This window comes from Garra rufa, chromosome 1 (assembly GCF_049309525.1).
Source record: "Garra rufa chromosome 1, GarRuf1.0, whole genome shotgun sequence".
Classification (NCBI taxonomy): Eukaryota; Metazoa; Chordata; class Actinopteri; order Cypriniformes; family Cyprinidae; genus Garra; species Garra rufa.
In genome coordinates, this window is record NC_133361.1 from 13415307 (window position 1) to 13443209 (window position 27903).

A 27903-nucleotide genomic window follows, 5' to 3' on the forward strand; every position below is an offset into this window, starting at 1 on the left:
CCAAATTCCCTGTTTATTTTGGACACTTTCCCCTCCTTTGGACACTTTAATTTTCTTATGTTTAATAAAAGCCTCTCCAAGGCCTGACTCTACACCCACTGTGTCTGTCATTTGCTCTTCCCACCACATTCCCTAAAAATGCTGATTTGGGGAACTAACCTTTAGTTGAAAACAATTAGAACTTGTTTCCCCGAGGTGAACGCTTGTAGGAAGGCTGAAATACCCGCATTTTAATGTACTTTTTTTCTTATGGAAGAAATGCGGTTTTTGATGAAATATTTCACTGCCTTCCAGTCTCGATTTACTAAAACTTCAGCTTCTGCATCAACGCAATGCTGACAGTCCATTTTCCCTGGAACTTGGTTTCTCACAATGAATTTCCTTAGGTGCCTTTCGACTGCAGCACATTCATCTGATGTCCAGCTTCTTTTGACTGCAGTTTGTTTGCCTAAGTATACAGGAAAAAAAAAAAAAGAATAGTTAAATCATCAGAACTGAAAGAAAACAAAAATCTGAAAGACAAACAGACAGCTATATGAGAAATGGACTTAAAAAAAAAAAATCAACATTAAGTAACATTGCCTCTACATGTCTACTAACTTTGTTGGGAGACCATCACAAAGAGTTAGAGGATATTAAGTAGACAGATTTCTAATAAGTTAGTTGACATGTAAGTGTAACATTAATTGTCAACATAATGTTCAAAAAGGACCCTCAAAATATTACCAATGATTTTGTCATGTACTGATAAACACAGCAACATGACACAGATGGGAACATGCATGTTAAAATACAGGTGCATCTCAAATTGGAATATCCTAAAAGGTTTTTGTTTGCAACTTATTTCAAAAACTGAAACTTTAATATATTCTAGATTCATTGATTAATTACATGTAAAGTTAAACATTCCTTAAGTTTTTTTGTTTTAATTTTGAAGATTAGAACGTACAGCTCAAGTCAAAAATCCAGTATCTCAAAATATTACAATACTTGCAAAGATCAATCAACAAAAAAGGATTTGCAAAACATAAGTTCAAGTTCTTTAGAGTATGTTCATTTATGTACTCAATTCTTGCTCAGCAGCACACAAATGACAGCATCAGTGAGGTGTGGCGTGTAAGTGATCAGCCTGTGGCACTGCTGAGGCACTACTGAACCTTCAGATCGCCTGTATATTGTTGGATCCACTGTTTCTCATCTTTCTCTTGAAAATAGCCAACAGATTCTCAATGGGGTTCCGGTCAGGCATGTTGGCTGGCCAATAAAGCACGGTAATATCATGGTCAGCAAAACAACTTGGAAGTGGTTTTGGCACTGTGGGCAGGTGCTAAAGTCCTGCTGGAAAAGGAAAGCAGCATCTTCATAAAGCTTGTCAGCAGATGAAAGCATAAAATGCTCCAAAATCTCTTGGTAGACGCTACATTGACTTTGCACTTGATACTGTAAAACACAGTGGACCAACACCAGCAGACGTCAAGGCACCCCATGGTATTACTGACTTCAGAATCTTCTCAATGGACTTCTGTGCCTCTCCAGGCTTCCTCCAGACTCTGGGATCATGATTTCAACATGAAATGCAAAAATTACTTTTATCTGAAAAGAGGACTTTGGACCACTGAGCAACATTCCAGTTAATTTTCTTCTAAGCTCAGGTAATATGCTTCTGATGTTGTTTCTGTTTCAGAAGTGGCTTGGTAGTGCTTTTCCTGAAGATGTCTGAGTGTGGAGACTCTTGATGTGCTAACTCCGGCTTCAGCCCACTCCTACTGAAGCTCTCCTAAGTGTTTGAATCGGCTTTGTTTGACAGTATTCTCAAGCTAACAGTCATGCCTGCTGCTTGTGCACCTTTGCCTACTCAATTTCTTTCTTCCAGTCAACTTTGCATTTAATATGCTTTGATAAAGCACTCTCTAAACAGCCACCCCATTTAGTAATGACCTTCTGTAACTTACCCTCTGTGTGGAGGGTGTCAATGGGTGTCTCCTGGACCAATGCCAAGTCAGCAGTCTTCTCCATTAGTGTGGTTTCAAAGAACAAGAGATACCGGGAATTTATACTGTAGGTATGGTCATTTAATGAAACTCAAATGTAAATTTTCCAACATTTTGAGACGCTGAATTTGACTTTCATGAGTTGTACGCTCTAATTATCAAAATAGAAAAATCGTTTTACTTTACATGTAATGAATCCAGAACATATGAAAGATTTTTTTTTAAGTTACAATAAAAAAAAGTGAAAAAAAAAAAACCCAACTACGATGATATTCAAATTTTTTGGGATGCACCTGTATATACAGATGAACATATTTGGTGCAGGTTCTTTTGTATTGTACGTTTTACAAATCAGGAATGCCGTTTAAGGGGAGTGCGGAACTGCAATAAAAATAAAAAAAACAATACAAAAAAAAAACTGACCTTTTTTTTTACCCATTGAGTTAAAGGAGAACTCCGGTGTGATTTTGACCTAAAGTGTATTGAATCATGATACCGAGTGTAAACGTACCTTGCATATCTCATCTCGTCTTGTCCACTGCTGTCCGAAATCTGGGGTCAGTTAGCCGATGCTCACAACAGCTTGTCAATGATATTCAATCGGGCATCGAAGGAGCCATGTAAATAAATCACTGTTTTACGCCATTTACGAGGCACAAAGTAGCTCCAGACTTCATTGGTAGACTTCCAAGGGCCCTGACATTTAAAACGAGACATTGAGAACTTAGAAAAAGCACCGGTAGTTTATTTACAAGTAGATTTATACAGACAGTAACGGCAAGGAGTTTAGCTGCCGCCGCCATCTTAAATGTAGTCACGATAAGTCGAGTGTCGAGCACCAAGGAAACTACAACCTGGTACGTTGATAAGCTGATAAATTCCTTGGTGATCGACACTCGACTTATCGTGACTACATTTAAGATGGCGGCGGCCGCTAAACTTCTTGCGGTTACTGTCTGTATAAATCTACTTGTAAATAAACTACCGGTGCTTTTTCTAAGTTCTCAATGTCTCGTTTTAAATGTCAGGGCCCTTGGAAGTCTACCAATGAAGTCTGGAGCTACTTTGTGCCTCGTAAATGGCGTAAAACAGTGATTTATTTACATGGCTCCTTCGATGCCCGATTGAATATCATTGACAAGCTGTTGTGAGCATCGGCTAACTGACCCCAGATTTCGGACAGCAGTGGACAAGACGAGATGAGATATGCAAGGTACGTTTACACTCGGTATCATGATTCAATACACTTTAGGTCAAAATCACACCGGAGTTCTCCTTTAACATTGTACAACGACACTTCCCTTTAATAAGGTGCATTATTTGACATTATTCATGGGTCTACAAAAGAACAATGCAGTGTTTGAATTGGTGGCCTTGTTCATGATCTCCCTAAAATAAAAATAAAACTACTCTGTATAGATTCTTAGAACATGCTTGACACAGACATGAGAAATATTCGTATAGAATATTTTAAGTGTGTAGTCTGAAATTTAGTCAGTCATGTCAAAAACAAATATTCTCTGATAAAATAATCCGTACGGAACCAAGGCGAGGTAGTTGCTACCGTCTGAGCTCATTATCTGCAATGTATCGTTTGAATTTGATCTATTCCTAACGACGATTCCAATAAGATAAAAATCCATTAAAAAGTTATGTCAAACATTTAGATGTCAAATGTATATTCTGTCTTTTTAATGTATTTATTCCTTTCCTTCAGAAAAACAACAACTAGAATAATATAAATGTAAAACCTTAAAATGTTAAAGACTAGTAATAAAATGGAAACAAACAAATCAATTAGCAATAGCATAAACAAAACTGATCAAATGCCAGGTACAACCCAGGCAATGGTTTTCTTTCATAAATAAAATATTGATTAGCCCTCATTTCATGAGTTCACACTTGCATATAATTAGGTGAAGTACGTAAAGCATGTTTGGCGGGCTGTCTAGGGAAGGCCTCCGAGCTCGGGAATGGCCCGAACCTAGAGTAGCCTCCCGTATAGGTTTAAAAAGAACTCGGAATGAGGAGATAAGGTGGTGGAGGGATGCTGATAAACCATCAAATGGGTAGAGGCAAGTCAACTGTATTTATATCTGATGTAGATTAACTTGAGTGCGTTCCACTTGTGTTAATTAGGCTAAGTATCTGACGCGCTCCTCCCGAACTTTGTTAATAAAACATTAACTGACTGAATATCTTTCGTAATTTTAATGATTTTCTTTTGTTCTTTGATTAACATTAACGACAGACGGCACGTTTATTAGATGGCTGTCTCTTTAACACTGAACATGCGTTTTCTTTCTCACCTGTTTACGTTCACTTAAGACTAGGGCTGTCAATCGATTAAAATTTTTAATTGCGATTAATCGCATGGTTGTCTTGTGTTAACTCGCGATTAATCGCACATTTTTATCTGTTCTAAATGTACCTTAAATTAACACTTTTTAAAGTTTTTAGTACTCTAATCAACATTGGCATGGATGCTTTAAGCAAATATGTGTTTATTATCAGTGAAACCATACTTGACTAGACTAACTTGTTTCAAATGTCATAGATGTTTTTCAAATAACTTGTTCATGTCTATTAGACACATGAAAAAAAGAACATAGAAACACCAGGTTCCCATTACTTCTCTTTCTTTGCACTGAGCAATTTACTTACACAAGCCTGTTTACATTATTTGCAGGACAGGGCAGCTCACTTCTTCTGAACATGCAAAATCTACATTTATTATTACATTTGTTTGCCTCTCAGTGCCCACATACTGTCATTTGATGCAGCCACGTTCTCAACAAAACTGTTTCCATTGTTTTGATGTAATATTTCTGTTATCAGATAACCAAAGTAATATGAAATAATAACTGAAAAAAAAAATCCTGAATTATGATCATGATTCAATCACTGAAAAGAATCATTTACCGGCATCTGGACATAAGTCACTATTCCCTGCATTATTATCGTTGTTTTTAACTTCCTGTTTGAATGCCTTCAGGATCCTTTGACTTTTTAGGAGTTTGGCCTGTACTGATTGGAGAGCCTGGTCTCATGCAAATGCGCACTAGCACGACTTTCTGTATCTATTTGGCGTGCTATTAACAAGCTGAAATTAACTTTGGAGTACATATGAAATGCAATTATGCATGTGTTTGACGTGCATTTAATACGCCATTTTCGCTCGTATGTGGCTTTACGCATCAACCACACAGCAACAATCCTAACATAGCCCGACTCCGCTTGCATTCATTAAATATGGCAGAAGTGCCGGTGTACGCAAAATGATAAAAAACAGAAGTACTTGCGTACCGGCCCACTTCAAGCACTGGAATGAACATAACATCTGTTTTAACCGAAAGCGCTGCTCCACTGCCGCTCGCTGAACAGAGCAGACGCAGATATGAAGAGAGGGAGGTGCGCGCGCATTCATTGGGAGACCTCACGCACGTTCAGCAAAACCGGAGAGCCTCAGAAACTAAATTGGGTTTGTCCAATTATGTGTTTGTGTATTGTTGCTAGACACTTTTCGCTAGGTTGGCAGCACTGCATCCATTTAACTATGGGCTATAGTGGGTCAAACAGAAATGCGCGCTGCGTTAATCGCGCGTTAATAAAATTAGTGCCGTTAAAATTAATTTGCGTTAACGCGCCATTAACGCGTTAATGTTGACAGCCCTACTTAAGACCAAAAAACTCTGTTTATGATGATTTACTGACATATTTCGTGCATATTGGTCAATAAATATAAAAGAAAAGTCAGTTACAGTCCAGAACAACCTTTTCTTTATGGAAATACACGGAACTGTTTGAGAACGGACACAGATCGGGAACCCGCATCAGGACCGCAGTTAAAGATCAGCTGTACCATCAATCCACTTTATTTTTCTAAGCTCACCTCTCTTTTTGGCCGACTTTGTTTGCGGTTGCAAATATACTGTGGAAGTAGGTTCCTGAATGGATGTCACACTGTCCTCAGCTTCTGGAATGAATTCATCTGAGTGCAAGAAGAAGTATTTAATGAAATAAAACATATACATTAGCTGCAAGCAACACAAGATTATGATCAATCACGCATAAGTTTCAGTCATTTAGGTACGTCCCATTAAATGTTCAGATGTTAAAGTTTGTTTACAAGTTTTTAGTTAGTCATGAGATACGTTACAAAAACAGGTGTGGCATCATGACAATGAACTTGCCAGTTTAGTCTGTGGGAGTTTAGGCAGGACTTTGATACTAAGGACTTTTGACTACTTTAGACTAGGGCTCCAAAAAAAAAAAAATCACTACTGTGCAAACAGCCAAATGACGTAATCAGTCCAAGATGACAGCAGCCATATTGGGATCTTTTGGTTTTACTTTTCTATAGTGGAAGTAGAGAGGTGTCATAATTTTTTTGTGTGTGTCTATAATTTAAAGTAAAGTTATATCATCGGAACAAGCAATTTACGGTAGGAAATGTTTTAACCTCGTTACATTACCCAGACAGCACACATACGTCGGGCCGATGTCGGCCCGTAAGCAGAACGTCGGCCTCATAAACTCTAAGATCTAAAAAGGATCGGCCAGGCGTAGGCGGGTGTAATTTGGTCAGTGCTCTACTTTGCCAGCTCATCAAAGGTCGGCTCTGAGTCGGCTCACGACAGAAGGCCGATGCCGCGTTTTTCTGTTTGAACTTGTACGGTTACTCGTCTCTTAGCAACCCACCAGAGAGATGGCGACTCCCCCGGCGACATCCGTGGCTTTCAGGTAAGTTTTCACTTGAGTTAAATTGGAAAAAATATATTATTTTGTTAATTTTGTGACACTTTATAACTAGTAAGGCGCTTGGTGCACTGTAGTACAGGTAAAAGACTTTGCGTGAGCCCTACTTGAGACTTTGGCTCGTTTCTTGTTTAGCTAACGCTAACGGATTTTATTTTACTGTGTTTCCAGCTGTTTCTCTGAGGGGACGAGCTAACGTTAGACACTGAGCAGCAAAAAGCTTAGTTCAGAGTTTGTTTTTAGTTTTTATTTCAGTAGTGTTACACTACTTTGTCCTAACTAACGTTTTTCGTCGTGTTTTTCACTCTGTTACAGGCTGCCAGAAAGTCTCCGTCTCTACGGTGAGCCAGCTATTGTTGTGGTTCCTTTTTAAACTAATAGTCTGTTTTAAATTCATTATTGGATAATGATTAAATGAAACTAGATTAATAATGTAATGATTTAATTCTAGATGTTTACTTTTGTAAATACTGCGTGACTTTGACGTATTTTAATATGTTGAATATCTAAGTTTACGCTGGAGAGGTTGCCATGGAAACGGGGCTGCAGCAAGTCACCTGACACTAAACTCAGTCTCTCGGTGCTGTTGTCGTCGCTGCTTTTAGGTAAGTTTAGTGCTTAAAATCACACAAGTATTACATATAACTGTTCCTTACTTGTAATTGACTCGTTTCTGTTGAATATTTACTTCGTATAAATGGTTTAATGTCTTCGAAAAAGTTCGTTAGCATCTCACAGATGAGGTATGCTAACTCTAGAGATTGAGCTCTTGTTTATGAAACTTTTTTTATTTTTATTTATTTATTTATTTTTTTTGCTGACAGATTGTCTGTGGGTTATTGGAAGTAGGCTCATTTATTGAACCTAAATGGCTGAAAACAAGTGAAAATGCTTCTTGATCTTGTAAGGTAAACACATACTGACAAAATTTGTTCTTTCAGGAGGACAGAAATAAAGCCCCCACAACAGAAGGGAAGCTCCAAGGTTTCAAAATGTCTGAATAGAGCTGCTGACAGAAGCAGGAAATACAGGTGAACCGAAGAAGCTCATAAAAATAACTTAATATGCATTTTTCACACAATATATTTAACCTATATAACCATGTGTCTGTTAAATTATTTTGCTAAATTAAATATTTATTATAGTAATTTTAAGAAGCTTTTCACAGCCAAATGTAACTACTTAACACTAAAAACATATTGTTATATAATTGTAGTATATTATGTATTCTTTTTTCTGCATTGTACCTGTACTTTAACTTGTTCAACCTTCTAATAAACCAGCAACTGCATACTAAATATTGTGGTCTCTGTGACAAATGTTTTGTTCCTAGATTCTTCCATGATGATGGCCTGTGGCACATCAGCAGACTCAGAGTGAACCTTCTTCTCCAAAGTGTTGTAAACCAATGATCTAGTAAGTAAAATATCAAACATACACTACTGTTTCGTAAGTTTTGGTATGGTAAAGTTGCTTCTGCCCACCACAGCTTTGTGTATTTTGATAAATAATACAGTTAAGCAGTAATATTGTAAAATTAATATAATTTAAAATGATTGTTCTCTATTTTAATATAGTTAGAGAACTAATTTATTTCTGTGATGCAAAGCTACATTTTCAGTATCTTTACTCCGGTCTTCAGGGTCACATGATCCTTCAGAAATCATTAATCATGTGTTTGAGTTTAAGCAAGAGGATATTTTGATGAATAAAAAAAGTTTTTTTTTTTTTTTTTTTTTTTTTTTTCATTTACAGCATTTATTTAGTTTCCTTTAACTTTTGATAATTGATAATAAGACATTGCATGATTTCTGAAGGATCATGTCACGCTGAAGACTGGAGTAAAGATGCTGAAAATGCAGCTTTGATAAAAAGAAATTAAGTTCACAATATATTCACAAAAATCAGTTAATTTGTAATAATATTTTACAATATTATTGTTTTTACTTCATTTTTGATCAAATAAATGCAGCCTTGGTGAGCAGAAGCATCTTATTTCTAAGACAAACTTTTGAAAGGTAGTGCACATTACAGTTATGATGTACCTCACACTTACAGGGCTAGTTCACCTAAAAATGAAAATTCTGTCATCAATTACTCATGCTCATGTTGTTCCAAACCCGTAAGACCTCCTTTCATCTTCTGAACACAATTTAAGATAGTTTTGATAAAATCCAAGAGCTTTCTGACCCTGCATAGACAGCAAGGGTACCACCATAGTCAAGACAGAGAAGGGCAGTAAAGACATTGTTGACATTGTCCATGTGACATCTGTGGTTCAACTGTAGTTTTATGAAACTCTAAGAGTAATTTTGTGCACAAAATAAACTAAATTGGTACTCTCGTAGCATCATAAAATGAAGGTTGAATCGCTGATGTCACATGGACTATTTTAATAATGCTTTTACTTCCCTTCTGTGTCTTGACCGTGGTAGGGCCCTTGCTGTATATGCAGGGTCAGAAAGCTCTCAGATTTCATCCAAAACATCTTAATTGGTGTTTTTAAGATGAACAAAGGTCTTACAGTTTTGGAATGACATGAGAGTGAGGAATTAATGACAGAATTTTCATATTTTGGTGAACTAACCCTTAAAATTATACTGTGGTATATGTAGTCCATTCCGTGTCTGTTCCCTGAATACTGAGGGCAAATAATATATTTACCAAGGGTTCTATAAAAATTCTTATTGTGATTAAACCAGATCACAATAAACACAAATACGGGCAACAGCAGCTATAGTACTTGGCCTGTAATGAGGTTACAAAACTCTGGACTATTGATAATAGTGAGAATGTATCAAAAGTCCACTAAAGTATATAAGCACATTTTTTGTATTTTATTCCTTAACTTTAAAATAGTCTTCCTGATAATGTCCAGGGGTCAGGTACAATCTTTTTGTTTAAATTAATTAATACACATTTTTAGCCAAGCATTCACATAACACATCTCATAACATTGCACTACAGTTATATGTAATTTAAATAACTCATCCTTTGTCTGAAATAATATGAACAGCTGCTATACTAATCTTTCTCCTTTTGCTTTCCTGTTTCTTTCTCTGGATGCCCATCCCAAGGTTACCAGAGGTTACGCCAGTTCTAGATCGAATCCAGCCTTACTTGTGAAGACTTCAGAAGACGGCAACACTCAAGTTTTCAGATGATGCCAACTGTACATGGACACACAAAACTGTGAAATATTATCCTTATATTGCCTTTAAGGGTATACATTTTCAAGCCGCTTTGTATTATTGCAGTGTTTCTAATATCTGTAAATCTGTTTACCTATAAATCCCTTTTTACTTATAAGCAACACTCTGCAGGATGACTCTTAATGAAATGATGAGTTTTGACAAAAACACTTTTTGCATCAACAAAATGACAAAATACTGTGTTTTCCGTCATGCAGCAGAGTTTTGCTCATAAATAAACTGGGGATCTCTGAGAAATCTTTTACATTAACAACTTTGTAACATACAAAGTGGATTGAAAATTGTTGACCTTACCCTTTAATAATGTTAAATGATTGTGTTTAACTGAACACTTCACTGGAGACTTTAGTAATGTTTTATCATAAAAGATTTTAAAATTTGTATCATATAACTTAAAACATTTTAACTGCTGTAGTGTTTGCTCATTTTTTTATTTTGTGTTCATGTAGCTCTTGTAATATTGTACATTGGTTTTTGCCATGAAGATAGATTAGATTCTGATGTGGCAATGAAAATAGATAATTACCTTTATCTTTGAGATTCTGTCATATGGACATTTTTTTGTTGCTAAAAGATCTTTCCCAGTAAGTCTCAGTCACCTCTGGCTGATTTTTTTTTTTTTTTTTTTTTTTTACATTGTAACCTTGGAACAATGCATTTTCTGTAAACCTACTTTGAAATGATAAGTATTATGAAATGTGTATATAATTATAGAGCAGTTAACCATGTTAACCATGATTTCAATAGCAAAACTGTAGCAACTATAGTAAACAAGTTTTTTTTTTTTTTTTTTTTTTGGTTCATAAGGTTTTGATGCCATGGTTCTACTATAGTTGAATTGTAGTAATACTAAAGTAAAACTGTGGTAAGCATGACTGTAGTAACCATAGTTTTTTAAAATCATAATAAATGTGGTTGCTATGGTTTTACTGCAAATACTATAGTAATGGTTAGTTTTGTACTTACTGTGGTTTTAATGCAACAGTCATTGTTAAACGGTTATTGTAGTAAAAATATTGATTTAGTTTTTACTATGGTTTTACTGCAAATGCTGTGGTTAATCCTTGAAAGAGTGAATGATTCTCATTTGTATGTCACTTTTGATACAAATATATCTGATAAATGTAAATGTATTTGTATGTTTAATGTCTGCCTTGAAAATATTAATAAACAAGCAACCGTTATTGAGAGTGGTGTCGTGTGTATTGTTTTATTATAAACCAGCGGCTCCTGCCGCGGGTGGTACGTGAGAATAGAAATGAGCAAAACGCCGGTGAACCGCGCCCACGCCGAGCAGCCGGGATTTAAAGCTGCATCGGCCGAATGTCGGCCGGAGTGTATTTGCGATTAAATGCCGACATCGCGGCGACGTCTTGCCGATTAGCAAACGACCTCGGAGCGACATCGCGCCGATGGAATTTTGTAAGTCGGGACGACGTCGGCCCAACGTATGTGTGCTATCTGGGTATGGTATTAACAGTAAAAAAATTACCAGCTTACAAAAAATAAGATAGGTTAGCACATTTTGTCAATTTTTTTTAAATGAGAGCCACGTTTTATAGAGTAACTTTTTTTTTAATGCTGAGCACTCAGGTGTTGTTTTTTGTTTTTTTCCCCTGGCACAGAGAGTTGAAGAATGTTCAACTTTGGGTAAAACACAACGCTAACTGTAGTCAGCTAACAAAATCACACAGGGATCGTACTGGTGCTTGAATTCCTTGAAAATGCTTGAATTTTAAATGTAGTGTTTTCAAGGTTTGAAAAATGCTTGGATTTTGGATACAGTGCTTGAAAGTGCAGTTGCATTGGTTTCATATTAATTCGCTTTCATTCTAAACAATTATTTTTTGTTATGCTTATGCTTTAATGCCTCTGATGGAACAGAGCGAGAGATAAGACATGCCGGGAGGTTGTTGCATGACAAATACAAATTATGTTTGAAATGAGAACTCTGGGCTCACAAAAACCGCCAGTCCGACATCCCTGGGCTATTTTAGTCAACTACCAAAATGTTTGACCGGACTGCCCGACAGGCTATCATAAAGTAGAGGGCTTAACTCCTTAATTTAGTTGTATCAAATTTAAGGGCATAAAAAGTTTGTTAATTTTAATAGAATATGAAAATACTAATTTATAATTAATAATAATTTAAAGAGGTCTTACATTTGGGGATGGAAAGACTAGAATCACGATAGGGCTGGATAAAACTTCAAAAGGCAATGATGCACACTTCAAAGTCAAAACGCGGCACGGATGTCTTTATATGAATATATCTGAAGAGAACCAACTGTCCTCAGAAACGTGTCGTGGGCACTGATTTATAATGAAGAACATTATATCATCATTATATAGATCAGTAGTCTTTGCCATTTTAATTACCATCCCTGGTAAAACTGCCTTAATGCTGCTTTGTGTACAGCTATTACTAGGGAAACCGTAATATTTCACCACCTTAGCATCCAAGATGTTAGTACTTAAAGATTACATGTAAATATATTGTATACAATTATTTTAGTTTTTTTGTTTACCTGGATGTAAGCACAGTGCAGTGTTAATGCTTAAACTGCATTTACAATGTTTAAAGTGGCTGACAATAATAAATATTGTTGGTCATTATGGTGGTACTTGGAAAGCCAGCTGTCGAGTCACAGCCCTGATGAATGTAAAAGCTGGGTATGGAGCACAAGACATTGAAAAAGCTGCAAGATGAGATGCAAATGGTATATTTTAGTAGTGTCAAAATTAGCAAAATAACATGTGGTTCATTTTTTCTAGATTACCACAGTAAAAATATTTAATGCAATAAAAACAGGGGCAGGGCTAGGGTTAGCCATCCCCATTTACAACTTTTGCCTCTGTCTATTTTATTTATTTTATGAGATGCAGAACGTCTTTACGAGCACATCAAACGAGAGGCGTTTCAAACACACACTAACTTCGCCTCCACGCCAGGCTCGACTCGGCCTGTATCATTTCATATCAAACTACAAAAGAAACTATGTGCATGCAATGTCATATGTCATTGGTTAAGGAATTAAGTTCCAAAAAAGGGGATTAAGCTGCCTTAAAACTGTGCATGACATAAGTTCTATATGCATCACATTAAAAACATCTATGAAATTGTAAAAACTGTCCTGAGGCTCCCCAGCATCATCTCCCTCATCTAAATCACCCCATTACACTCTCAGCTCTTCCATAGAGACTAAGTAAAAAAAAAAAACAAAAAAAAAAACTAAAAGGTCATGTACAGCAGACGTATTTAAATAACAACAGCTGTTTTGATGTGTTAATCCAAAAAAAAAAAGACATTAACTTTTGTAGCTTTAAGGATTTCTTTAAAAATGTATTTAGAATTAGTATTTGATAACTTTATAAAATTTTTGTACATATCTGCTGAAGGGCACAGGTAGCTAAATATTTAACTTATTATAATGGGTTTATTTTAGTGGTGGGCCGTTATCGGCGTTAACGTGCTGCGTTAACGTGAAACTCTTATCGCATATAAAAAAAATATCGCCGTTAATCTATTCTCAAATTTGGGTTGGGAGCTGGGTCTAAACTACGCAAGCTATGATGACTTTCACCTTCACGTCCGTACGTTTAAGTCTCCTCCGCCAAAACACAGACGGGATCGCGTCGTCCTTCATTCATAAAAACCGAATCTACTATAGCGAAATGCCACGTAAATTCGTCGTTTTTTGGATTCATAAATCAAATGTTGGTCAGTCACTTAATTCAAATCGCGATATGGACTAGTGTCTGTGAAAACTGAAATGCAAAAAGACCGTTTTAATATGAATCCGATAGGTTCGTTTGCTGTGTGTTTGCATTGCGGAGACGAGCTTTTACTACACGGAGTACTCGCATACTGAAACACACGTGACGCTCCCGGTAATGTTTGGCATTTTCATCTCACATGAACAGATAAACTCAATCTCCCAAACTGCTGTGAGTGTCACTTTTACCGTTTCATTTGAGAAAACTAGCATCATATCAAACTGTATGACACAGAAACTTCACGGCAACCTGTCAAAATAAAAGTACGGTGTAACATGTAATGGGCTGGGTAGGTGTTGACGTTAAAAAAACACAATCTAATAGGTAGAAAAAATAATTTCATTGTTAGTTAGTTAGTAAAAACAAGTACATCTAATTGAACAATTTATTTTCATCAACAAATTATCATAGAACAGCTTTATGAGTTGTATGATCCATTCTCAAAGACTTTAAGTCATTATTTGGGAAACACACATATTCTGAATGCCTTCAGCAGAATTCAAATTAGCCATTTTAATCTAGATTAATTCCAAGATTTAATCTAGATTAATCTAGATTAAAAAAATTAATCTATGCCCACCCCTAGTTTATTTGAAAGTTATTTTTTTAAAGTCTAATAAATATTAAAATTGATAGCGCTCAATTATACTGTAATGTTGAATGCCTATAGTCAACGGTAAAACATTAAAGCAATAGTTCACCCAAAAATGAAAATTTGATGTTTATCTGCTTCCCCTCAGGGCATCCAAGATGTAGGTGACTTTGTTTCTTCAGCAGAACACAAATGACGATTTTTGACGAAAACCGGTGCAGTCGGTCAGCCTCATAATGGCAGTGGATGGGCACCAGACCTTTGAAAGTAAGAAAAAAACATGCACAGACAATTCCAAATTACACCCTGCGGCTCGTGACGATACATTGATGTCCTAAGACACGAAACGATCGGCTTTTGTGAGAAACTGAACAATATTTATATCCTTTTTTACCTTTGATGCACAGCCACGTCCATCTGTCGTGACCACGAGATTGTCATCCGGCTTGTTACATGTGAACGCGCTCTGGTGTAGAATACGCAAAAAGGGGAAATCAGCGATAAAAAACAATTCCGGATCAGTTCATGCAAGCAAACGTAATCTTTTACCTTTAAATCGGTTTGAACAATCAGCATATAGAAAGTAATTACCATTTTGAATAGCCGCGATACCCAAAATCTCTGTGCACTGTGTAAACAATGAGTGATAAATACACGCGACAGATGGCTTCCGGCGTTTGCGTATTCTACACCAGAGCGCTATACGAGTAACGAGCCGGATGATGAACTCGTGCTCATGACAGATGGACGTGGCTGTGCATCAAAGGTAAAAAAAAATTATATAAATACTGTTAAGTTTCTCACAAAAACCGATTGTTTCGTGTCTTAGGACATCAATGTATCAACACGAGCCGCAGGGTGTAATGTGGATTTGTCTGTGCATGTTTTTTGTTACTTTCAAAGGTTTGGTGCCATCCACTGCCATTAAATCACTAACAGACTGCACCGGTTTGAGTTAAAAATCTTTGTTTGTGTTCTGCTGAGGAAACAAAGTCACCTACATCTTGGATACCCTGAGGGGAAGCAGATAAACATCAAATTTTCATTTCTGGGTGAACTATCCCTTTAAGGAGAATTTTTTATAGAGACATTAGTATTGCTAACAGTGAAAGAAGCCATTAAACAAATATTAAAAATATATTTAAATAAGATGATTCATAATAAAAAAATAAATCATACAAACATACCTTCTTCTTGAGAGCACCCATCCATGTCCAGGTCAACAGTCTCTAAAAAAAGTAATAGAATATGAATGAGTCAGAAAGCTGAAACTGTGGTCAACTTTGCAAAAGTAGTCAAAAATAATACATAAATAGCAAAACAGACGGTCTTAAATGGTCCAGTTATAGTCAATTATAACTATAAAACCTGCTCTCCCCATCAGTATGTTAAAGGAGAAGCACACTTCCAGAACAATAGACAAATACATATAAATATAATTACAAATGCTTGTACTCTTATTCAATTCGATTATACTAAACTTGATTTTGCTACTCAATTCAAATTCTATACACTTCTCTAAAAGAGAATGATTTACAGATGGACAATCCTATCCTTTAAGGAAATTTTAAATAAAAAAGGCTTAATACCAGTCACATCAAGCTGAATTTCATCCAGATTCTTCCCTTTGAACTCTCCTAGCCGTCCCTTTTCCAAAGCTAAAAGAACTTTGCTAATTTTAGCAAGCTGGAGGGTTCCTTCTGGAAGACGGTAGTGCTTTCTGTGGACCTCAATGTTGTGGCCAAGGAAATCTGCCAACTGGTCGAGTTCTGTTGTTTTCAGGTTGAGAACGGTCGACAGAGTAGCAATGTGTTTCCTTAGTTTTGTCGAAGTTAGCGCTTTTGGATGTTTGATGTCATCACATTCGTTCACAAACTGCCTAATGCAATCAGAACCCCTCAAATAATGGACAGAGTGCGGCAATGCAAACAAGTAGCAGTTTTCTTTCAGCACTCCACATTCTTCTCGCTTCTCAGTCAAAGCATCAAGGGATTCCCTCATGACTGGAGTAAGGAGAACAGGGACTTTCCTTCCTCGCTTTCCTACTATGGCAATCCGGACAAAATGTTTGCAAAGCTTCTGCTCGAGCGCTGTAAGGGCCAGGTTAACATCTTGGTGAGTTTCTGATGTGTCCTTTGACAGGTACACAGACAAGGGCATTCGGGATACCTCTCCTGCTCTACGGCGGTTGAAGAGAATAACTTGTGCCAAGGTCACTTTAGCAAGGTCCTTCCAGTTTAAGGGAGAAGGATTTTCTCGCAGGGCATCAAGTTGTGTCTGCTGTTTCTCAGACAAATGGGAATGAAGTTTTTGGACATCTTGTGTGAACGGTAGAATTTGAGGAGAATTCCACTTGGTCTGATTAAGCTGAGTTAATGCTTGGCTCGCAATGTCAAATTTCCAACTCTCTTGATATAGCAGTGCAAATTCTTCAGCGTCTTTGGCTGTCTGTTGATCTTTCGTCTTTAATCCTTCAGATTTGATAAACATGGCCAATGCATGTAAGCCATGCCCAACTTTGCGAGCAAGCGATGGACGTTGATATTTTCCAGTTTTGTCACTGAATCCAGCGAGGCATCTTGCAGCCCTAACAACATGACTGTATTTTTCAGGTTTTATGAGTTCTTTGATGGACTTCACGTGTGTCATCTTTTTAGCTTCCAGTACCAGCCTGGCAAGCTCTCTCAGTTTTTGTCGAATATATTGGTGTTGGCTAATTACATTTTCATTCTTGTTGAACAGTCTGAATCCATATTCAAGAATGCAGCGGTCTTCCTTAATTGCAACGGCGACCTCATCCTGATTCATTTCATTTAAGAACTTCCAGTATGTGTCGCTAAGTCCAGTTGGAGCAGGTTCAGCAAACGCACACAGCGCTTGAACTCTTGTTTTACCTCGCTTGGAAGACTTGCCCTGAGGCTTGAAATTGCAGACTTGAAAATGTCGCCACATGACTCTTTTTCTGAAGAGCCCAAAGCAGTAAACACAGTGCATAAATTCTTGTCCTTCAGTTTTTTTTTTGGGTTGCTTCCACGGGATGAGTTTGCCTTGCCGGCTCTCCAAAACTTCAACATTATGTTCAAAGTTCCCCTTGTTTCGTATATAATCTAATTGCAGCCTCCTTTCTTTTGAGTTCTTTGGCAAACTCAATGCCTTCGCAACCTCGACCACATCACTGTGTCTACGCGACAAGTGCCTTGACATTTTTTGAACTACTTGGCCACAATACAAGCAATGATGTTTCTTGTTATATCTTCTAGAACCATCCTCCTTTTTCAAAACTGGATTAACATAGACGGATGGCTCTTCTTCAAGCGGAACTGAAATGCTCATCTCTTTGTTACTATATGTTCGCGCTGTTGTTTTCTCTCTGCTTCTTTCATCTCTGCTATTGGAAAATCTGCAATCTTGCACTGAGTCTTGACTTGTTTCAAATCTTCTCTGACCTGAAGACTCACACCTGCTCTGACTGGATGACTCACTTCTGCTCTGACTTGAAGACTGAAATTGACTCTGACTTGACTTGCTTCTGCTCTGTGTAATAGCTGACTTTTGTTTATTTTTCAGTGATAACTCCAAGCTGCAGTCACTGCTATCCCCTGTGCTTTCTTCCCTGGGATCTGGGATATACTCATCCTCGCTATCGCCACACGAGTCATCTGATTCTACAAGATGCCTTTGAATCTTTAAAAAATAAATAAAGTTAACAGGATTAGTCTCTCCAAAATGAAGGGAAAAAAAAGACTCACCTACAACACAAATGACTACGGTTCATCAGAGCACAAATGAATAGTTTTGGATGTGAAGAGACAGAATGGAAATGGACAGCATTTAAGTCATTTAGGCAAGATAATAAAAGTCCATATTAGAAATATTTTAACAATGATGTGTTATTTTAACATGAGTGATCTGATGAGCTTGATACAGTGAGGAAAAACAATATTTAATCCTCTGCATGTTTGCCCACTAACAAAGAAATGATCAGTGGTATAATGTTAACGGTAGGCTAATTTGAACAGTGAGAGACAAAACAAAATTCAGAAAAAAAACTCATAAAAATTAGGACTCCACTTTTTGAAATTCATTTTTCTTATGTTATTCTGTCTCTCACTGTTAAAATCAACCAATACATTTATAGACCAACCATTTATTTGCCAGTGGGTGAACATACAAAGTCAGCAGGGAATATAATTGATTTAAATATTTTTTTCAAATAACTTTTTTCTTTATGTAATGAAAGTTTATAACGGACAAACACACAAGCGTTAAAACTGTTGGTTGCCATCAATTTCCATTCATCATGTCTCTTAACATCTAAGTTTATTTTCTTAGTTGTATTTACGAGCAATGAAATTTATGCATATATGAAAGTTATTTGAGAGTTCTTTTAATACATTAGTACGATAAACTGACTAAAACTGTCAACTGCATGACATTCATTCTTTAAGGAAGCTAGGTAAAAATTTATTACAAGTAAATTAAATAAGAAATAAACTAGTAATTAAAAATTAGACCAAGGGACTAAAAACATTGAGAACACCAACCATTAAGTGACAAAGCATGAAAAAAAAATCACTTACAGGACGGAGAAAGCTTCTCTTTGGTCTTTCTAGAGCCATTTCCATCTTGGGAGTGGCAATCTCATCTGTGCTGTCATCACTTGGAACAGAAAAATCTGGTACCTTGTCCATCTGCCAAAAGGGAGTTAGGTCATGCTAGGATTGTTCACATTCTATCAAAATCATTTACAACAAAAATATTTTGGTAGAAATTAACTGTCAAATAGTTGGTACCAGAGCTTAAGAGGCATACCAAAATGCTTTTTGTCATCCTCAGCTTTGAAACAACTTCGCTGTCTGATTGCGAACTGGAATCCTCATCAGTTTCATCTACTATACTTTCACTCGAGTCAAACAGAGGCTCAGAATAATCAGGAACCGCATCCATCTGCCAAAAAGAGTGATTTTAATATATGGTTATACATTTTTGCTCACACTATTAAAATCAGCCACAGGCAAATGATGTTTGAGCCATTTACATAAACTTTACACAAGAATTTTAAGTACTGCATCGGAGGAATACCTGAATGTTTCCATTCCTTGTCTTCTGTTGAACAACACCAGAGGGTGGAGAGGTAGGGTTGTCTTTATCCTCATCAGTCTCATCACTTTCTGAATAATTTACTAGGCCAAACCCTCCAGTAAACACCTGAATATAATTAAACATATGTATTAAGAGTTAACTGGAACCATATATGTATAAGCAGTGTACTAATTTAGCACAAACACTTGGGCAAGAACCTAATAACAACAACATTTATCTAGTTTGACAGAGTGAACGGCCATCTAAAGTTGAGTCAGTTTAGCTTCATTTCTATAGCGCTTTATACAATAAAAATAGTTTTGAAGCAGCTTTTCATTGATCAGCTTGAATCATGGAATTATATATTTCCTGTTGAAGTCAGTTCCTTCTCAGTTCTGTCTATTGAGAAGATAATTATTAAATTTGTTTAGTTTGTCAAATCAAATCATTTTAATTCTTCTTAAATACTGTCATTGTTTAGTGTTGAACAATTGTCAGTCAGTTGTCACTGTTCAGCTGTTTAGTTTTTGATTCAGTTCTGCCTAAAAACGGTATAAATATCAATATAACGGAAAATACTTTAAACATGATGAATAAATGAGACTTCAACATTGGGGTGTTTATGAATCTGAAAGAAAACAGAGCCAAACAGCATTCCACAGAAGCTAGAGAAAAAGTCACACAAATGCAGATCAGGGAAAAGGCAATGTATAAGTGTTTTAATTTCCCACTGAGAACAACTGGAATAGAAAGTGGAAGCTACAGTACACCATCCAAGTACTAAAGAAGTTCAATGTTAAATCAGATAAGCCACAAAAATGCCAACAATTACAATTAAATAGCTAAATGTTCTTTCCTAGAGCTAACAGCTAGTGTCACAGCAACATTTAATATCGTGCAATGGATTACATCTAAAATACTCAACCTGAACATGTAGCAGCTTGTAAAGTGTTGAATTCTACCTGCAATAAGTTCAGTTTAAATAATGACAGGTGCTGTTCCAATTAATTAAAATCACTTTGAATGAGATCCATACGTGAGGGCCCCATAAGGCCAAGACTAGAAATGTGTGTGTGTGTGTATAAGGACCCCATAAGGCCAAGACTAGAAATGTGTGTGTGTGTATAAGGACCCCATAAGGCCAAGACTAGAAATGTGTGTGTATAAGGACCCCATAAGGCCAAGACTAGAAATGTGTGTGTGTGTGTGTGTGTGTGAACTTAACTGTAAAATCATTACTTTGGGTTGAGGGCCCCATAAGGCCAAGACTAGAAATGTGTGTGTGACGCTTAACCTGACAGAAACCTTTCTAGTTTTACTGTCCTGCTGCGCACTAACTGTTTCCTCAATCAGAACTCTAACATATCACCCAATGATGATAAACATAGTGTAAACCTGTTTCTTTAATAGAAACTATGAAATCTAAGAGCTCAATAGTTTGAGATGATTGTCTACATTACTCTTTTACCTGTGTGATTTCATCATCCATTTTGGGGTCATCATTGGATGGGTGATCTGTTGGGGACGAGTCGGTCTGTAGAGCAGAAGACTGCTTCTTTGGACCCTGCAAATCAGACAAAAACAGAACAAGAACCTGTGAAGAACTGACAAGTGTAATGTATTCAGGCATTTACAAGAGACACATGTTATCTCATAGTCTCTCAACTAGCATATAGTTGAAATCTAAACCCATTTACAGATCCTTCCTAGAGCTAACAGCTAGTGTCACAGCATCATTTAATATCGTGCAATGGATTACATCTAAAATACTCAACCTGAACATGTAGCAGCTTGTAAAGTGTTGAATTCTACCTGCAATAAGTTCAGTTTAAATAATGACAGGTGCTGTTCCAATTAATTAAAATCACTTTGAATGAGATCCATACGTGAGGGCCCCATAAGGCCAAGACTAGAAATGTGTGTGTATAAGGACCCCATAAGGCCAAGACTAGAAATGTGTGTGTGTGTGTATAAGGACCCCATAAGGCCAAGACTAGAAATGCGTGTGTGACGCTTAACCTGACAGAAACCTTTCTAGTTTTACTGTCCTGCTGCACACTAACTGTTTCCTCAATCAGAACTCTAACATATCACCCAATGATGAAAAACATAGTGTGAACCTGTTTCTTTAATAGAAACTATGAAATCTAAGAGCTCAATAGTTTGAGATGATTGTCTACATTACTCTTTTACCTGTGTGATTTCATCATCCATTGTGTAAACCTGTTTCTTTAATAGAAACTATGAAATCTAAGAGCTCAATAGTTTGAGATGATTGTCTACATTACTCTTTTACCTGTGTGATTTCATCATCCATTTTGGGGTCATCATCGGATGGGTGATCTGTTGGGGACGAGTCGGTCTGTAGAGCAGAAGACTGCTTCTTTGGACCCTGCAAATCAGACAAAAACAGAACAAGAACCTGTGAAGAACTGACAAGTGTAGTGTATTCAGGCATTTACAAGAGACACATGTTATCTCATAGTCTCTCAACTAGCATATAGTTGAAATCTAAACCCATTTACAGATCCTTCCTAGAGCTAACAGCTAGTGTCACAGCATCATTTAATATCGTGCAATGGATTACATCTCAAATACTCAACCTGAACATGTAGCAGCTTGTAAAGTGTTGAATTCTACCTGCAATAAGTTCAGTTTAAATAATGACAGGTGCTGTTCCAATTAATTAAAATCACTTTGAATGAGATCCATACGTGAGGGCCCCATAAGGCCAAGACTAGAAATGTGTGTGTGTATAAGGACCCCATAAGGCCAAGACTAGAAATGTGTGTGTGTGTATAAGGACCCCATAAGGTCAAGACTAGAAATGCGTGTGTGACGCTTAACCTGACAGAAACCTTTCTAGTTTTACTGTCCTGCTGCACACTAACTGTTTCCTCAATCAGAACTCTAACATATCACCCAATGATGATAAACATAGTGTGAACCTGTTTCTTTAATAGAAACTATGAAATCTAAGAGCTCAATAGTTTGAGATGATTGTCTACATTACTCTTTTACCTGTGTGATTTCATCATCCATTTTGGGGTCATCATCGGATGGGTGATCTGTTGGGGACGAGTCGGTCTGTAGAGCAGAAGACTGCTTCTTTGGACCCTGCAAATCAGACAAAAACAGAACAAGAACCTGTGAAGAACTGACAAGTGTAGTGTATTCAGGCATTTACAAGAGACACATGTTATCTCATGTAAAAACAGTCTCTCAACTAGCATATAGTTGAAATCTAAACCCATTTACAGATCCTTCCTAGAGCTAACAGCTAGTGTCACAGCAAGATTTAATATCGTGCAATGGATTACATCTAAAATACTCAACCTGAACATGTAGCAGCTTGTAAAGTGTTGAATTCTACCTGCAATAAGTTCAGTTTAAATAATGACAGGTGCTGTTCCAATTAATTAAAATCACTTTGAATGAGATCCATACGTGAGGGCCCCATAAGGCCAAGACTAGAAATTTGTGTGTATAAGGACCCCATAAGGCCAAGACTAGAAATGTGTGTGTGTGAACTTAACTGTAAAATCATTACTTTGGGTTGAGGGCCTCATAAGGCCAAGACTAGAAATGTGTGTGTGACGCTTAACCTGACAGAAACCTTTCTAGTTTTACTGTCCTGCTGCACACTAACTGTTTCCTCAATCAGAACTCTAACATATCACCCAATGATGAAAAACATAGTGTGAACCTGTTTCTTTAATAGAAACTATGAAATCTAAGAGCTCAATAGTTTGAGATGATTGTCTACATTACTCTTTTACCTGTGTGATTTCATCATCCATTTTGGGGTCATCATTGGATGGGTGATCTGTTGGGGACGAGTCGGTCTGTAGAGCAGAAGACTGCTTCTTTGGACCCTGCAAATCAGACAAAAACAGAACAAGAACCTGTGAAGAACTGACAAGTGTAATGTATTCAGGCATTTACAAGAGACACATGTTATCTCATAGTCTCTCAACTAGCATATAGTTGAAATCTAAACCCATTTACAGATCCTTCCTAGAGCTAACAGCTAGTGTCACAGCATCATTTAATATCGTGCAATGGATTACATCTCAAATACTCAACCTGAACATGTAGCAGCTTGTAAAGTGTTGAATTCTACCTGCAATAAGTTCAGTTTAAATAATGACAGGTGCTGTTCCAATTAATTAAAATCACTTTGAATGAGATCCATACGTGAGGGCCCCATAAGGCCAAGACTAGAAATGTGTGTGTGTATAAGGACCCCATAAGGCCAAGACTAGAAATGTGTGTGTGTGTATAAGGACCCCATAAGGTCAAGACTAGAAATGTGTGTGTGACGCTTAACCTGACAGAAACCTTTCTAGTTTTACTGTCCTGCTGCACACTAACTGTTTCCTCAATCAGAACTCTAACATATCACCCAATGATGATAAACATAGTGTGAACCTGTTTCTTTAATAGAAACTATGAAATCTAAGAGCTCAATAGTTTGAGATGATTGTCTACATTACTCTTTTACCTGTGTGATTTCATCATCCATTTTGGGGTCATCATTGGATGGGTGATCTGTTGGGGACGAGTCGGTCTGTAGAGCAGAAGACTGCTTCTTTGGACCCTGCAAATCAGACAAAAACAGAACAAGAACCTGTGAAGAACTGACAAGTGTAGTGTATTCAGGCATTTACAAGAGACACATGTTATCTCATGTAAAAACAGTCTCTCAACTAGCATATAGTTGAAATCTAAACCCATTTACAGATCCTTCCTAGAGCTAACAGCTAGTGTCACAGCAAGATTTAATATCGTGCAATGGATTACATCTAAAATACTCAACCTGAACATGTAGCAGCTTGTAAAGTGTTGAATTCTACCTGCAATAAGTTCAGTTTAAATAATGACAGGTGCTGTTCCAATTAATTAAAATCACTTTGAATGAGATCCATACGTGAGGGCCCCATAAGGCCAAGACTAGAAATTTGTGTGTATAAGGACCCCATAAGGCCAAGACTAGAAATGTGTGTGTGTGTATAAGGACCCCATAAGGTCAAGACTAGAAATGTGTGTGTGTGAACTTAACTGTAAAATCATTACTTTGGGTTGAGGGCCTCATAAGGCCAAGACTAGAAATGTGTGTGTGACGCTTAACCTGACAGAAACCTTTCTAGTTTTACTGTCCTGCTGCACACTAACTGTTTCCTCAATCAGAACTCTAACATATCACCCAATGATGAAAAACATAGTGTGAACCTGTTTCTTTAATAGAAACTATGAAATCTAAGAGCTCAATAGTTTGAGATGATTGTCTACATTACTCTTTTACCTGTGTGATTTCATCATCCATTGTGTAAACCTGTTTCTTTAATAGAAACTATGAAATCTAAGAGCTCAATAGTTTGAGATGATTGTCTACATTACTCTTTTACCTGTGTGATTTCATCATCCATTGTGTAAACCTGTTTCTTTAATAGAAACTATGAAATCTAAGAGCTCAATAGTTTGAGATGATTGTCTACATTACTCTTTTACCTGTGTGATTTCATCATCCATTTTGGGGTCATCATTGGATGGGTGATCTGTTGGGGACGAGTCGGTCTGTAGAGCAGAAGACTGCTTCTTTGGACCCTGCAAATCAGACAAAAACAGAACAAGAACCTGTGAAGAACTGACAAGTGTAGTGTATTCAGGCATTTACAAGAGACACATGTTATCTCATAGTCTCTCAACTAGCATATAGTTGAAATCTAAACCCATTTACAGATCCTTCCTAGAGCTAACAGCTAGTGTCACAGCAACATTTAATATCGTGCAATGGATTACATCTAAAATACTCAACCTGAACATGTAGCAGCTTGTAAAGTGTTGAATTCTACCTGCAATAAGTTCAGTTTAAATAATGACAGGTGCTGTTCCAATTAATTAAAATCACTTTGAATGAGATCCATACGTGAGGGCCCCATAAGGCCAAGACTAGAAATGTGTGTGTGTATAAGGACCCCATAAGGCCAAGACTAGAAATGTGTGTGTGTGTGTATAAGGACCCCATAAGGTCAAGACTAGAAATGCGTGTGTGACGCTTAACCTGACAGAAACCTTTCTAGTTTTACTGTCCTGCTGCACACTAACTGTTTCCTCAATCAGAACTCTAACATATCACCCAATGATGATAAACATAGTGTGAACCTGTTTCTTTAATAGAAACTATGAAATCTAAGAGCTCAATAGTTTGAGATGATTGTCTACATTACTCTTTTACCTGTGTGATTTCATCATCCATTTTGGGGTCATCATCGGATGGGTGATCTGTTGGGGACGAGTCGGTCTGTAGAGCAGAAGACTGCTTCTTTGGACCCTGCAAATCAGACAAAAAAAAAGTAAATTTCTGTGTGTGTGTGTATATATATATATATATATATATATATATATATATATATATATATATATATATATATATACACACACACACACCCAAAAAAGTAGTTGTGTTAGTCTAACTCACCTTGTTACGCCATGGCCATTGTGCATCACCATAGTTATATTCAATTTCACTTCCGATTTCAATTCTTTTCATGGCAAATAGACACAAATGGGGCCTGTTATTTACTATGATTTTTTTCATAGAGCAGTTGGGAGATTTGTGATTGTCATTGCATAGTCTTCCCAGAGAGCCATCTTCTTTGGATGCATCAATACTAAAAGGTATAAAAAAAACTTTGTAAGTTCATTTAAAGAAAAACCCTTTAAATATTTAAATATCATGTGCACAAATGGTCAGATTACACGAAAGAGACATTTAAATTACACATCAACTGTAACTGTAAGACATACAAAGCAGAAAGTCCTAATCAACAAAAGTGCTTATCATCAGCCTAAAATGTTAAAGTCGCCCTGTAGTGAAACTCAAGTTTTGAATGTTGATAATGTACAGCATATTGCTCCAAATACCATTGCGGAGTATATTAACTTAAAACTGCCGAGGACCACAGAACAGACAGAAAAACATTAAAATCACCCATAGAATTGAGTACACAGGGGCTGTATTATCGGAATTAACTGCTGATTATGCTTTTGCTCATTAACTATTCAGAAGTGTGTTGCATGGCATACATGTTTCCCAGATGTCTCAAAACATGCATCTGTACATACTTACCACCAGTGACGTTGCTGCCACTCAAAATCAAATAGAAATGTACTCTGTAACTCTGTGTAGTGTCTCGCCTGGAATTCCTCTGCAGCAACGAGTTCCCCCTTGTATTCCAAGACAAAAGCTCCCGGTTCAACAGGCTGGTTAGCAAATACTCCTCTACCTATAAAGACATAATTAGAAAGACACTTAATTTGGGGAAAAAGTTGTTGCCTTGACACTTTTGGAGGTGAAACTAGGGATTCAGAGTATTAACCGAATGTAAACAAATAGGAAAGAAAGAAAGAAAGAAAGAAAACTCTACTAATTTACCATTTCCAACTACAATGGTATACATTATTATGTAAGTGTATGCAAATGAGAGGTACTGATAAATTCACATCAACATACCTTTGTTTCTATCTATATATCTTTCCACAAACTCTGGTTTGTCACATGAAGACAAAATATAGGTCCTTGCTTCGTCAGCAGGCCGTATCCTCTTTCTTCTTTTGGACATTATAGCTTTTTATAAAATAAAATACAGACACATCCACAAAGAAAAAGTATGAATTTAGCATGAGAGACAAAAAACAAGCAAATTCAAGTCATTAATATTCAAGTGGAGCTGTCACTGGCATTAATGTATCAACTAACATAATCAACAATACATATATTAAAGCATTAATTAATCTTAACTAATGTTAATTATATTAAAATACAGTCGTTCATTGTTAGGTCAAGTTAATTCACAGAACATTATTTAATGTTAACAAGCACAACTTTTGATTTTAATAATGCATTAGTAGATATTGAAATTTACATTAAGATTAATAAATGCTGTAGTAGTATTGTTCTTCTTAGTTCATGTTAACAAAAGTAACTAACTAATGAAACTTACTGTAAAGTGTTACCAAAAAATACGTAGTCAAATTATCAACTGCAATAAAACATGCTTCTTTCTTCTGCTGTCAACACCATTATTAGTCTAGAGATAAGATTAGCAAGCTAACGCTAGCGATCTGAATAAACTAGCACATCATTATTATTAACCATCAATTTCATACGTTACGAAACGGAGAAAGCATTTGAACGAAACTACATCATGTACAAAGTCAAATAACATAAACCTACCTGTTATTCACCTGAAGAGATTCTTCCGTTTACATCCACTTGAAAATGCAGAAATCCAGAAAAGTCCGTCTTTCCATGTGCTATTAACAACGAGCGATCTCAGTACAATGGTCACTTTACTTCATTAAGCACCATTCTACTGATATGAGTAGGAATTGACACAAAACTACATCAAATGTACAGTCAAATAATATAAACCTAACTTACCTGCTGCTCTCAAGAAGAGTGAAGTTCGTCTGTTCGACGTTAAAC

The 27903-nt window shown here is 36.7% G+C and overlaps 1 protein-coding gene and 1 long non-coding RNA gene across 2 annotated transcripts; one reads left to right on the top strand and one right to left on the bottom strand.

The window, feature by feature from the left end:
* Nucleotides 1-309: 309 nt before the first annotated feature.
* LOC141285458 (uncharacterized) lies at nt 310-27890 on the bottom strand. Its single transcript, XM_073818499.1, has 11 exons — nt 26929-27890; nt 26545-26701; nt 25894-26086; nt 25651-25746; nt 20881-20976; nt 19413-19538; nt 19143-19277; nt 18911-19021; nt 15518-15559; nt 5884-5982; nt 310-448 (listed from the first exon to the last, which is right to left on the bottom strand). Exons 1-10 carry the CDS (start codon nt 27035-27037, stop codon nt 5950-5952), a joined length of 1098 nt encoding a protein of 365 aa, XP_073674600.1. The 5' UTR covers nt 27038-27890; the 3' UTR covers nt 310-448; nt 5884-5949.
* LOC141331175 (uncharacterized) lies at nt 6502-10574 on the top strand. The gene is made up of 5 exons (XR_012355238.1): nt 6502-7090; nt 7261-7354; nt 7691-7780; nt 8083-8165; nt 9827-10574. It is a non-coding gene; the product is annotated as an uncharacterized lncRNA (long non-coding RNA).
* Nucleotides 27891-27903: the final 13 nt, after the last annotated feature.